Source organism: Anastrepha obliqua, chromosome 4 (assembly GCF_027943255.1).
Source record: "Anastrepha obliqua isolate idAnaObli1 chromosome 4, idAnaObli1_1.0, whole genome shotgun sequence".
Taxonomy (NCBI): domain Eukaryota; kingdom Metazoa; phylum Arthropoda; class Insecta; order Diptera; family Tephritidae; genus Anastrepha; species Anastrepha obliqua.
In genome coordinates, this window is record NC_072895.1 from 81,160,655 (window position 1) to 81,173,909 (window position 13,255).

General features: G+C 38.1%; 1 protein-coding gene across 1 annotated transcript in view; it reads right to left on the reverse strand.

Annotated features, from left to right (window-relative positions):
- Positions 1–4,874, reverse strand: part of LOC129246467 (ATP-dependent translocase ABCB1) — a 33,286-nt gene extending 28,412 nt beyond the window's left edge. Inside the window, exons 1-2 of the mRNA XM_054885321.1 lie at positions 4,751–4,874; positions 4,465–4,689 (exon numbers count right to left, since the gene is read on the reverse strand). Of these exons, the coding sequence (XP_054741296.1) occupies positions 4,465–4,571 (107 nt within the window). The 5' untranslated portion in view covers positions 4,572–4,689; positions 4,751–4,874. The remainder of the gene's footprint in view (positions 1–4,464; positions 4,690–4,750) is intronic.
- Positions 4,875–13,255: the final 8,381 nt, after the last annotated feature.

Below are 13,255 nucleotides of genomic sequence, written 5' to 3' on the forward strand. Positions count from 1 at the left end.
TCAAAAAAGGTCACTATGAAAACATTTTAGTGCTAATGAAAATTTGTTGACTCTTATAAAAACTGATAATTTGAAACTGCAAATTTAATTTTTGGCTCCATTTAAGGTTATGCAAGAATATTAAATCTTCTTCTCTCAATTCTTCTTAAGATTGAAAACCTTCTTACACATTTTAAAAAGCGTTTGAATTTGCTGAATGCGAAATAAAACCATAGATGTGTAATCGTTTCTGCCGGTCATCGATTCTTAGTGGGGCATAGGGCATTAAGAGGTGTATTTATAGTAAAAATAAGCAAAAGAATACCAGAAAATACCGAAAAACCCATAACGACATTTTTACAAAAAGAGTACCTTATTTTATTACATAACTTGAAATATAGCAAATAAGTCGTTCCCTTAACAAAAGAGTTTATTTTAACAAAAAAAATCATAAATTAATTTGTACATATCCATAACACATTTATTAAAAAAAAACGCACATTTTAAAGACAATTTGTCACGCATACAAAGTTCTTTCAGTAATTCAATAAAAATTTGGTGCTTTATTTTCTTTAAGTGGGCATTTTAGTGCGTTTTTATATCCAAAGCTAGGCAACGCTGCAGTAGCGAGAGAGAGATTTGACTGCTGAAAGCAGAAGAACACCAACAACACTGCCATCGTGGGAAATGCGACCAGATGTTAAGAAAAAGTAAAGTTAAATAAAACTCTTTCCATCATGGGTAAATCTTAGGTTATTTGTTATTTGCGTCTGAATTAATTTTGGTCTATATAATAAACTTTTGTCCTCCTCTAGTGCGCCTGCTATGAGCAGACATTTAAGATCCAAACATACATATAATTTCAGCATTTTACCTACATATATAATAGTAAAAATAAAGACACATCTACGTCGCTTAAGGAGCTTACTACCTGTAGTACGAGCTCGCCAATGCCAGAAAGGCGGCTGACTTTGTCGGAATAGCTTGAAAGGAAAGTGCCCTGAGACAAATAAGCAAAGCAATGGCGAAGAAATGATAGATAATGATCTAATAGCAGAAATGTTTGCACTGCATAGCGAATTGGATCGTACATCGTAGAAGGGGTTACATACGCAAGACCATTTAACAGGTCTTAGTCCGCTATGAATTGCCAAGGCGCAGTTATATGACATAAAAATAGTGCTCGATATTTACAACAGAATTTTTGTTATTTTTTCAAATAAAAACCGTCTCTCTCTTCTTTCGTCCTATCGGGTCCTTCACCTTACTTCCTTCATTCCTTCATCCAAGTATGCCTACTCTCTGGGCAACCATTCTAACCTGGCCTAACCTAGTCGCTAGCTATTGTTAGTTACCTAGCAAAGATTTTTATAGCTAAAATAATTTTTAGACGCCATCCGCATGGCCAGATACCGGATAATAATTCATGATCCAGATAGTAACTTAGATAGCGACCGGATATCCGTTACATATCTAATGCGCACAGAAATATAGTATATTAACTGTGTTCCAATAGCCAATGAGCGTGAAGCGGATAAAAATTTTGCACGAAAATACAACTACAACAATGTGATTTTGATGGAGGTCTGGTTAAATTTATGATCCGTTCTGCTCGTTTTGCTTTTCGTGATTAGTTTGGCACCACAGCCTTCTGTAGTTGGTAGGACTGGCAAATGAATGTACGAGTAAACAGAAACATGAAGCTAAATATATATAAATATGAAGTAAATTAGAAAAGTTTTTATTTCATATATAAATTACATATTGAATGAAATTCACCAAAAGATTTATTTTTTTTTTAAGTGAAAACTTCTTTAGAATCGTTGGGAGTGATTTGAGAAAAAGTGAAACGAAAAAGCGACACCAAAAAGAAGAAGAAAAAAGATATACGTATATATATGTATGTATAGAAAATGCTTATATACCAGGCACACAGAAGGATGGCATAAGCAAATTTAAATTTGTGAATTTATATATGTATGTATATATGCGGATATATGTATATATGGTGTGTGTATGTACATATGTGCCTCGCCACAGCAAAACATACGGTAAAATTTCTCAAGAAATCCAGCGCGCATTCATAGGCACAGCATTGCATGTACAGTAAGGCGGGTCGATTTAAAAATCGCTCATTGCTCTATGAAAATCGTATTCTAGGGGTCAAAATAAGAAACTTTACCTCTAAAACGAATTCTGATGTCCCCCAATTTCAAAATATCACCATTTTTGGCCTTTACATGAAAAAATCAGCTAAATGGCTATGTTTTTTCTTTATTTATAATATTATCTATTTTTTCTCTTAAGAAATTTATTTAGTCAGAACATATGTAAATGAATGAATGTGAGTTATAGAAAAGAAACTAAAAAGTTCGACCCATATTGGGGGACATCAGAAATCGTTTTAGAGGTATGGTTCCTTCGGCAAAATTTCTTATTCTGATCCCTAGAATATGATTTTCACAGAGCAATGGGCGATTTTTTTGCCTTCCCACAAATCGACCCGGCCTAATGTACAGTAACCTTGAACAGGCAGCTGCGGTTGTCGAGCATTTAGAAACATATATTTACATACATATATGGGTGCAAACATATTTACGGAGCCGCGGGCACTCGACTTGACAAAAATTGAATATTGGCAAATAATTCTACGCGAAATATTCCAATATTGACTATTTTCGAATTGTCGAGAAAATTAGCATATGGGCGGCTCGTTTTATGAATGAAAGTACTTGCTCTTAGAACTATGAGCTCGAATTTATAAATCAATTTTTTGATGATGACTTTTTGTTGCACAGTACAATAGTTGAAACTGTTCGGCGCCGCCGCGACTGTTCAGCGCTATGGCAACTAGGATGATGGCCGCTACGCCTGCGCCTATTAATGCATTTTGTTCTTGTAGTCGCTAGGCATAGAATTTTAGCTTTGGACGACATACGCATTTACAGGAATAAAGTGAGTGGCCTGGGTGTGCGGTTGTATGTAGATGCATATGTGTATATTAATAAGCATTGTTTTGCTGGAAGTTCAGAACACAAATATGTATGTACGTACATAGGCTAAGCCATAGTATAGCATACATACATATGTATAAAAAATTCAAGCCAAGCGTCCTACGAATGTTTGTGTGTATGTTAGTACGTCTGTGTAATATACGCGCTACGACGCTCATAATAGCAACCGCGTGTGCTGTATTGCGTCCTTATTTTTATATTCGAAAATATTTTCATTTTTAAATGTTTACCGCAATTATGCCGAAAAATAATGCAAAAAAGTGTCGTGAATATCGACAGAAAAAAACAACAATTGACAAGGTATTTCAAAGATATGTTGACAATATCGAAACCAAAGCATTTGTATCATATTTTAACTATCATAAGCCACTCATATCATTTGTTGAAATTGAAAACATTGAGGATGAATAAAATATGAACTTTATAGCAATATTATAATGAACCTATAATTATCCCGCTCCTAATGCTGCCTTCGTCTCATTCTCTCTCAGTTTGTTTTACGGAAGGTTTCACTTCTATCGCGTCTAACCGTTAGACTGGTATTTTTTTTAATTCAGTCACATTTGAATTGATGAACTCTTGAAAAACGCCGAATTTCGGTTGAAATATCCTTTTCTAGAGTTATTTTAAGTATTGAGTTTCTTAGTCTTATTTACAGATGTTTCATCTTCAACACTGTAATGTTCACAAACTACGAATATTGCGTAGAATACATCCACATATAATTATTTAAACGATTGAGTTCAAGTCTGTAGTTGCATATGTTTGTTCTTTCTTCGTACTACCAAAATAGAAGTTTCGTATCCCATAAACAAGATTCATATTGTTCCTGTGTGAATTGATTGTGATACTGAGCTGGATAATCCACAGAAACCCGCTAATTGTCACCTAAAACGCAATAACTCTGCTTGTATTCATTGAAATGCCATCAAATACTCGCAAATCATTGAGGGATCTACCATTTAGCCACAAATAAATGCTGGCTCACTAGAAAAATACGTTTTCAAAAAGTCCTGTTATTATGTATGCACTTTGTAAACACAGAGTTAACCCTTTTTGACACATACACTTGCATACATACATACATATGTATGTGTGCATGTACATATTTTAGCGCGAAGCTCACGATTTGTTTTGGTTTCGCACACGTAAATATGTAAATATTTAAATCCACTAAATACGCACTGATGTATCGATGTGAAAATCACGATGATTTGCAAAACCAAAATAATTTTAAACGTTCGCATATGCATATCTACATATATGTGCTTACGTCTATAGTCTACATATATACATTTTTGATTCACACCTGCTTTTTCACACTTGACTCAGCGGCGCCCTCATAAACAATTGTTATCACCGCACTTAAAAATACGAGTATCAAACGCCTACGAATATGTCGAATATTTATTTCGCGACTTATGGAACTACAAATAAAGTTATCGATGAATCACTGCAACGTCGAACTTACATTTTAGCCTTTGCCTTTTTTTCGTTTTCCGGAAAGGATTCTGCCATTATCAAGTTATTGTTGTAATAGGACTTTTCGTCCTTGTCTACCCCGTTGGCAACGGTCATAGTGAATGGACGTTATTAACGGCTGCCGAAACCCTTCTAAGCAAGTAGATGCGAATGACTCTTTATGCTGGTGTCGTCCAAATGCTTTCACGTTACTTTCCCGACTGAATTATTTGGGCTAGAACAAATGGTTAATATTGAAATATCAATAGTTAATAACAAAATGCCATATTTATTACTAGCCAACGCTTAAGTATTCACAGATAACTTATCACGGGGTTTAGTGTGTAGTACCCAGCCCGTTGTGCAATCAGCTCAATTAATTGGCGAACACACAATTTATTAGTAATAAATTGATAAATCGTTTTGATGTACAAGGAAGATCCCACTGCATGTTGTGTATTGAAATTTTTGAAAATATAAAGTTACATATTTACATTGTGAAATGGCCTTTACATTAGGGTGTTCTATTCTCTGCTAATTTTTTTTTTTGTCTTTGAGCTTTTGGGAATACAGATTTTAAGCGTCAGCTTACAAATGATACCTGCTAAGCTTCCGATCTGTGATGCTATGATAATGATGTTTCTCCCACTACCAGGCGCACTTCGGCTTTACGGCCTCTACTTCGCGACCACCAGCGCGCAGCGATTGCTTTACAATGCAATTAGTGGACACTTTTGTATATTTTATGTTGCGAAATAAAATAAAATAAAATATCTGCATACTCTATTTTTCGATTTCCGCAAACTATTGTAGAAGACAAAAAACTTGTATCTGTATCAAATGAAGGGTATGAATGACTGAATACTTAATTATGCATGTATGAATATATAATATTTTTATTACAACAGCAATTGATCTTAAGCTGTCGATAGCTTTTATATAGCATTTGACAGATGAAAATTGTTGTTCCGAGTAGACGCCTCCACCAACTTTGCTCCCCAGTTTGGAGTAGGTAGGTGAAATGGTTGAAATGCCGGTCTGGCACTCCTCAAGTAGCACCAGAGCGCCGTTATGATACCATTATGAGACCTCCAACAGGCAGATATCTACAGCCAGCCAGAGCTGTTGATATAATGGAGGAGATTGATTGGATTTAGGTTGGCGCACTGCCTCAGGCTGTCGAAGAAAGGAGCGCCCAGTGTCCTTAGTCGTTTAGCTGCCAAACCCGGACATTTTCAGAGAAAATATTCTACAGTCTCTTTCTCTGAAATGTCCCCACAGCTTCTGCAATGAATGGAATTAAATGGTAACCCTAGCTTTTCCGCGTGTGTGCCGATCGTCCAGTGACTGGTTAACACAGCTACTAGTTTGGAAATTGAATGGCGAGGACTTTCTGAGTCCTTCGTATATCGTATTGGGGCCAAAGGGTTTTCGAAATAGCAGATGAAGAAATGGAGCTCCATCTTTTCTGCGCTTTCTGAGAAATAATTTGTGCAGTTCCCCTTTAACAACTGACAGGGGGATGCCGATGACCGGGTAGGAGGTCTCTGAGGCCAATTCAGAACCTTTTCTCGCAAACTCATCAGCAATTTCACTTCCCTCTATGTTTCTATGTCCAGGAGCCGTGATCAGAGAAATGTTACCTGCACACCCAAGAGATTTCATCTCCTCCTTACAGGAGTTAAATAATTTCGTTCTGCACCATGGCGTCGTCAAAGCCTTAATAGCGGCTTGACTACCGGAGAAAATGTTAATATCTCCCTCGCTCCCGCGTTCCCTAAGCATTTTGCATGCCTGCAGGATCGCAAAGACTTCTGCTTGAAAAACACCAGCAGTGTTCGGCAGTTTAAAGGAGATAGATAAATTGGCTGATTTGGAGAAAACCCCTGCTCGGACTCCTGATTCCATCTTAGAACCGTCAGTGAAGACAGAGGTGCAAGCTTCGGTGCAGATTTTCCCCTCGATCCAATCCTGCCTATTTGGAAAGATTGCCCTAGCACAACCGTCAAACTCCAGTTTGCGAATAGAAAGATCTATTCGAAGTTCGGAGAAATATGATGTTAACTGTCCGAAAATGCTACCATGTCCCTTGAGAGATTGCCGCCAGAGGCCAATCTCCATTAAACTGATTGCACATTGAGCTGCAACGGACATGACGGAAAAGTCGATGGGAAGTAAGTGCAAAAGGGCATTCAGGGCAGCACTGAGGCAAGTTTTATATGCTCCGGTGATGCCAATGTATGCAGTCCTTTGCACTCTCCTAAGTTTAGTGTTATATAGCCCTTCCGAAGAGCTTCCCACCAAACTATGCACCCATACGTTAAAATTGGTCAAAAACCACTGCGTTGTACATCCACAGCACGACCTGTGGCTTGAGTCCCCATTTTTTACCGAACATAGATTTGCAGGAGTAGAAGGCTATACTGGCCTTCTTTACCCGATTTTCAATGTGTAGCTTCCGGAGTTTGGAGTCAAGTATCACTCCAACTACTAATACCTAACCTCCGGTGAGAGCGGGAGAACGTGGTTGTTTAATTTGGGAAGTCGAAAGGGTGGAGGTTTATATTTTCTGGTAAATAGCACCAGCTCCGTTTTGTCAGAGTTGACTCGAAAACCACAGGTGGCAGCCCAGCGACTGAAAACAGCCAGTGACCTTTCCAAAATCTCAGCCATGGCTGAGAGAAACGGTCCCAATTCTATCAGAACCAAGTCATTGGCGTATGCTATTACCTTAACCCCACCCTTATTTAGCATTATCAGAACTTCGTCAATAGCAACTAGCCAAAGTAGGGGCAAAAGGATACCACCCTGCGGCGTAATCGGCGTATAATTTAATAAGGTAGTCGGATCCCAGATTTCTTTCGGTCTATGATTTCCTACTGGATATTATTGTTGTACTTGTATTTACCTCTTTTTGAAGGTGTGCGCTGACATATGTATGGTAGTCCATTGCGTTCGGTAGATTTTGATTTTTCAGTATAATACGTCGTCACTTCCAGTTTACCCTCGAACTCTGTTAGTACTTGTGGTCATTGTACATCACTTGCCGCACATTGCATAGGAAATATCTACGAAAGACATATTCAGATTCGCGTTCATTACATCATTGGGAGCGGTTCTGTATACTTCTGGTGTCATGAGAGTATCTAATTTTTCTTTATGATGGCCTTCAATTCCACTATGACCACTGGAATACATAGCCAGCTCCCGAGTTTTATAGACACACCACTTATTTTTCTTTACATACATGCATACTACTGTGGGCAAAAAGTAAGATGAACTTATTTGTCAAAGTTCGCGGGATTAAAATTTCGCTCTAGTTATTTTTTTCATGAGTTGGCAGCACTGTTAATAACATCTGGGCCAACTTTCATATGAATGTCATTATCAGTAATATATTTACGCTTGTGTTTACCAAACGCCCAAGAGTGCATTTTTCGATTTTTACAATGTCTGATTTGATTGAACAAAGAAGTGCCATCAAATTTTGTTTGCGGAATGAAATTTCGGCTGCGGAAACATTTAGCATGCAGAAGGCATTTGGTGATTCGACCATGTCGCAGGAAAATGTTTATAAGTGGTACAAAGACTTCAAAGAGGGTCGAGAACGTGTTGATGACTTGGAGCGCTCCGGACGACCATCGACGTCAACAGATGACCAACACGTCAATAAAGTGAAGGAGTTAGTGCTCAAATATCGTCGGTTGACTGTTAAAGACCTTACTGATATGATCAGAATATCAGAAAGATCTGTGAAAATCATTTTGAAAGACCATTTGGGCCCACGAAAAGTCAAATCTCGTTTGGTACCGAAAACTCTCAATTTCTTGGAAAAAGGTCGTCGCATTGATGTGTGTGAAACAATACTTTCAGACTATCAGTACAAGCTCAAATGCATCATTACGGGAGATGAGACTTGGATTTATGCTTACGACCCTGAAACAACTGACCAATCAAGCGAATATCGTGCTAAAGGCGAGGCCAGACCGAAAAGAGCACGTCAAAGTCGTTCAAAAATAAAGGTCATGATGACAGTTTTTTTCGATTTTCGTGGTGTGGTGCACTATGAATTCCTTCCACCTAGCCAAACTGTTAATAAGGAATATTATTTGAGCGTTATGCGTCGTTTACGTGAAGCAATTCGTCTAAAAAGACCAGAATTATGGGCCAACAACTCTTGGTGTTTGCATCACGATAATGCACCGTCTCACACTGCACTCGTTCTTCGTGACCATTTCGCTAAAAGTTCCACGCATATCGTTCCACAACCACCGTATTCGCCTGATTTGGCTCCGAGTGACTTCTGGCTATTCCCAAAACTCAAGAGACCACTCCGGGGAACGCGTTTCGAGTCGATTGAGGAGATAAAAGCTGAATCGAAGAAGGTGCTGATGGCTATACCCGAAATGGACTATTTGGCATGTTTCGGGGATTGGAAAAATCGTTGGCATAAGTGTATTTCATCGAGAGGGGATTATTTTGAAGGGGATGAAATTGAAGAATAAAGATTTTTCATTTTACAACCAAATTCACCTTACTTTTTGCCCACAGAAGTATGAGGGCGGGTCAATAAGTCCGTGACTTTTTGTATTTCTGACCTCTTTACTGAAAAAGAAATACTGCTCCTGTCAACAGGCGTCTGTCAGTTGACTCCTGTCAAAATTTGAACGTGCTGCGTCAGTTAGTTTGTGTTTTACAGCTACCTTTATCAGACTACCCAGTAATTCACAGTCGACCACAAACGCAATCGTGTAACAACTTCACAGGAAGGTTTGGCGTTGTTTAATCGCAATATGGAGGAGTTTTTGCGCTGTTTTGTAACCGTGGACGAAACATGGATCCATCACCACACACCAGAGACCAAACAACAGTCGAAACAGTGGGTTTCTAAAGGTGAATCGGCTTAATAAGCCCACGAAATTCAGTTTTTTCCCCATTTTCTCCCCAAATTACTGGGTATCTAGTCTGATGAAGGTAGCTGTAAAACACAAACTAACTGACGCAGCACGTTCAAATTTTGACAGGAGTCAACTGACAGATGCCTGTTGACAGGAGCAGTATTTCTTTTTCAGTAAAGAGGTCAGAAATACAAAAAGTCACGGACTTTTTGATCCGCCCTCGTATGTATGTACATACATATGCAATATTAAAATCCTCCACCAAACATGTTGAATCATGTAAACAATTGTTTAAATTCTGAAGAGTGTCGCACACGTCACCGCATAGCTGAAGGATCTCCCTCCCCTGCTAGAACAATTAACGTTCGGTTAAAATTCTCGACCAGTGGAAATGGAACAACACTATTTGAAAACGGAATTTTTTTCTGCGAAATTTGGAAATACGCGCAGTTTTTTAGAAATAAGCTGTGCGTCGTTTTTACTTCCATGCCTGCAATCACGCTGAGTTTGCAAAATTTTAAATCACAACCCATCAATAAGAGTGACGTGTGTCTCATGTTTTTGGAGATACACACATATCTCTCACACATTCCAACTATCGCTTGCACACTAAGCTTGGCGGGTGAAAGGCGGATATGTATGTATGTACAAACGACCGATTCGATTCTGCTGGTCATTCTGAATTGGTGATTTTTAACTTTTTTTGCTGGCTTCAAAGATAAAAAAATTACACATAGGATGGAAATGATAAAAAACAGTAAAACAATGTTCAATTGGTATCGAAGTTTATTAGCCATTGCGTGGTTTGAACAAAAACTCATAGCAGAGTCATTTTTATAAGAGGGACATATTAATAATTATAAGATAATTTTACATACATACATACTTACACAAATAAAGTGGCATTCTATTCTTCACTACTTTCAAGCGCATCCCAGTTCTGCTTTTTTATTAATATTTATTAAATATGCATTGGTGGTGGCCGTAGATCAATCACAAGGGAGTCTAGCAAATTCAACGCCACCGATTATTTGACGTTTTTTCAGGTTTCACGTTTTTATCACGCGATAGAGTTAACTCAAACAACTGCTTTTATAATCAGTTTATCAAGTTGATTTTATAATCAGTTATAAATTTTCGAAAATTAAATTATTTCACTTGCTGTATAACAAACACCAAAAAATCGTTATCTCAAAAGTCTACACAGATTCTACTGCTTTGGTTCACTCAAGCAAAGCAAACATTAAAAAAGTAGATGTAAAGTACCGTTATCCGAAAATGGCAGTTGTTGCTATTACATACATATATATGTATGTATGTATATGATAATTCATTCGTTTAAGAATTCGTTTGAAAATAAAAAGGTACCCGACCGCCCAAAGAAGCTTTCCAGAAGAGACGTTAGCTCCCATTTAAGGGAAATCGACCAAAATCCGAGAATTAGTGCTCCAAAATTGGTCCAATTGTCGAGACATCCGGAAAAAGTGTTCATCCAAGAACTATTAAGAGATATCCTAATAATAGCAGATATTTCAGCAAGACGCAACGTCTCAGGAAGCCTCTAATTTCAGAAAAACCGTCGCCTTCGGCTTGAGTTTGCACGGCCACATATTGGCAAGGGAACGGATTTCTGGCCAAAAGTTTTATTTACTGACGAATGGAAGTGATGGCCGGGCTAAAATATGGAGAAGAAGAAATGCGAATGTGGAACGAAAAATTTGATACATACTGTTAAGCACCGCGGTGGCAGCGCAATGGTTTGGGGAACTAGAGCTGCATTTGGCGTTGGAAAGATGACCTTCATTCAAAGTACTATGGACCGATATATAAGTAAATACAATATAAAAGCATTTTTGGAACAACATTTGAAGACATTAGTACTCGTAGAAGGTTAGGCCTTGGACAAGGTTTCCAACAAGACAATGACCCTAAGCCCTAATGACCTAGGCAAAGGATCTAATATTACGCACCCAGTCAACTAAATACATCGCCGAAAAAACCGTACTTAAGTCCGATAGAGCATTTTGGGGAGCTTTTAGAGAGAAGAGCTTACGCAACTAGTTGGAGCAATGTGACGTCGCCTGATATTGTTTTGTTTTTAAAGCTAATAGAGTTTCGTCTAACCGCTTCTTCGTTTTTTTTTTATTTTTTTATTATGTGAAATAATTTAATTTTTGTAAATTCATAAATAAATCTGAATTCTGAAAAAAAATACACCAATAGGTTTTTCAATTATTGTATACCTTCTGGGAAATAAGAAAATATGCTGCTGTATACAGACTTAAGTCCTTCACTGTAGTTACCACAACTCTGTACGGTCAACTTTTTGCATCTGCAAAGCAAGCAAAAATAAAACAAATGCTTCTCTCTCAAATCAATTTAGGGCATCGCTTGCTAATATGATCTATGATCTGGCATACCGTTATCTCACTGAGTTGTTACACACGCGTTAGTCATCAATAGGGACACGAAAAAAATATCGATACTTATTGGTATCGAGTATATTCGTTATTAATACCGATATTTTATACTTGATACTTTTGTTTCGATATTTGTACTTAACAAGTATCTCTGGAGCGGTATCGAGTAAACAAATTCCGCGGAAGTACGCAAACCACGCCACTCAATTTGCGACGCCACTTCATAAACGACAGGAAAAAAGTGAATGATCATTTAAGTAAATTTGATTTAAAGTTAAAGTAAGTATTAAAGATATTGCATTGAAGATTTTTCAGCAATGCCGTAGAGCCTTTGGCAAAACTTGGGGTCTGAAACCTGCTGTGGTCCTATGGATATACACGGCACTTATCAGACCCATCATCACTTACGCTTCTGTGGTATGGTGGCGACGGAGGATGGTTAAGTCCACAATCCGGGAACTTTACAGGCTGCAAAGAAGTGTATGTTTATGCATCACGGGTGCCATGAGTACAACCTCTGGTGATGCCCTAAATGCTATGCTTGATTTGCTCCCCCTGGATCTTAAGATACAGGGTTGGCCATCTTAAACTGACCCATGTGATTATTAAAAAAATATGGAAAAAGAAACATTTTTTTGTGTTTCATTGTGAAAAACATTTAATTTAGTTCAAGGAGATTCGTTTACATCACTTTTTGAATATGATATCGCGCAAGTGGTCGCCCTTAGCACGTATTTGGATATGTACAGGGTTGGCCATCTTAAACTGACCCATGTGGTTATTAAAAAAAATATGGAAAAAGAAACATTTTTTTGTGTTTCATTGTGAAAAACATTTAATTTAGTTCAAGGAGATTCGTTTACATCACTTTTTGAATATGATATCGCGCAAGTGGTCGCCCTTAGCTCGTATAGCGTAATGTGCCCGTTTTTCGGCGTTTTCCATAGTTTTGGCCAGCGTCTCGGCCGATATGGCGGCTATTTCCCGTCGGATATTGGCCTTAAGTGCGCCTAGTGTCTTTGGCTTGTTGACGTAAACCTTAGATTTCAAATTACAGTAAAAAGTTATAGGGTTACTCAATGGGTCAGTTTAATATGGCCAACCCTGTATAACAGGAAGCAATAAAAGCAATGTGTAGACTCCATAAATATGCTTTCTGGCACGAAGATGGAACTTCGGGACACAGAGAAATCTTTAAGTTGCTGTCGGAGCAGTATCCACTGTTTTTGGCACCTAAAGATGACCTGATACCCACAGTTTCATTCGGAAGGAAATTTGATGTCAGATTTCCATTGCGTGAGCAATGGAGCAATCCAGAATGCATGCAGGGAGATTTGACGGATATTTTCTTTACCGATGGGTCCAAGACTGAAATTGGGTCTGGAGCCGGATGGTACTTAAACGATAGTAATAAGAAGTTTTTGCTATCCTGAAAGTAGCCGAATGGGTAATCGAGAGGAGATGGAGCGGGAAACATATTGGA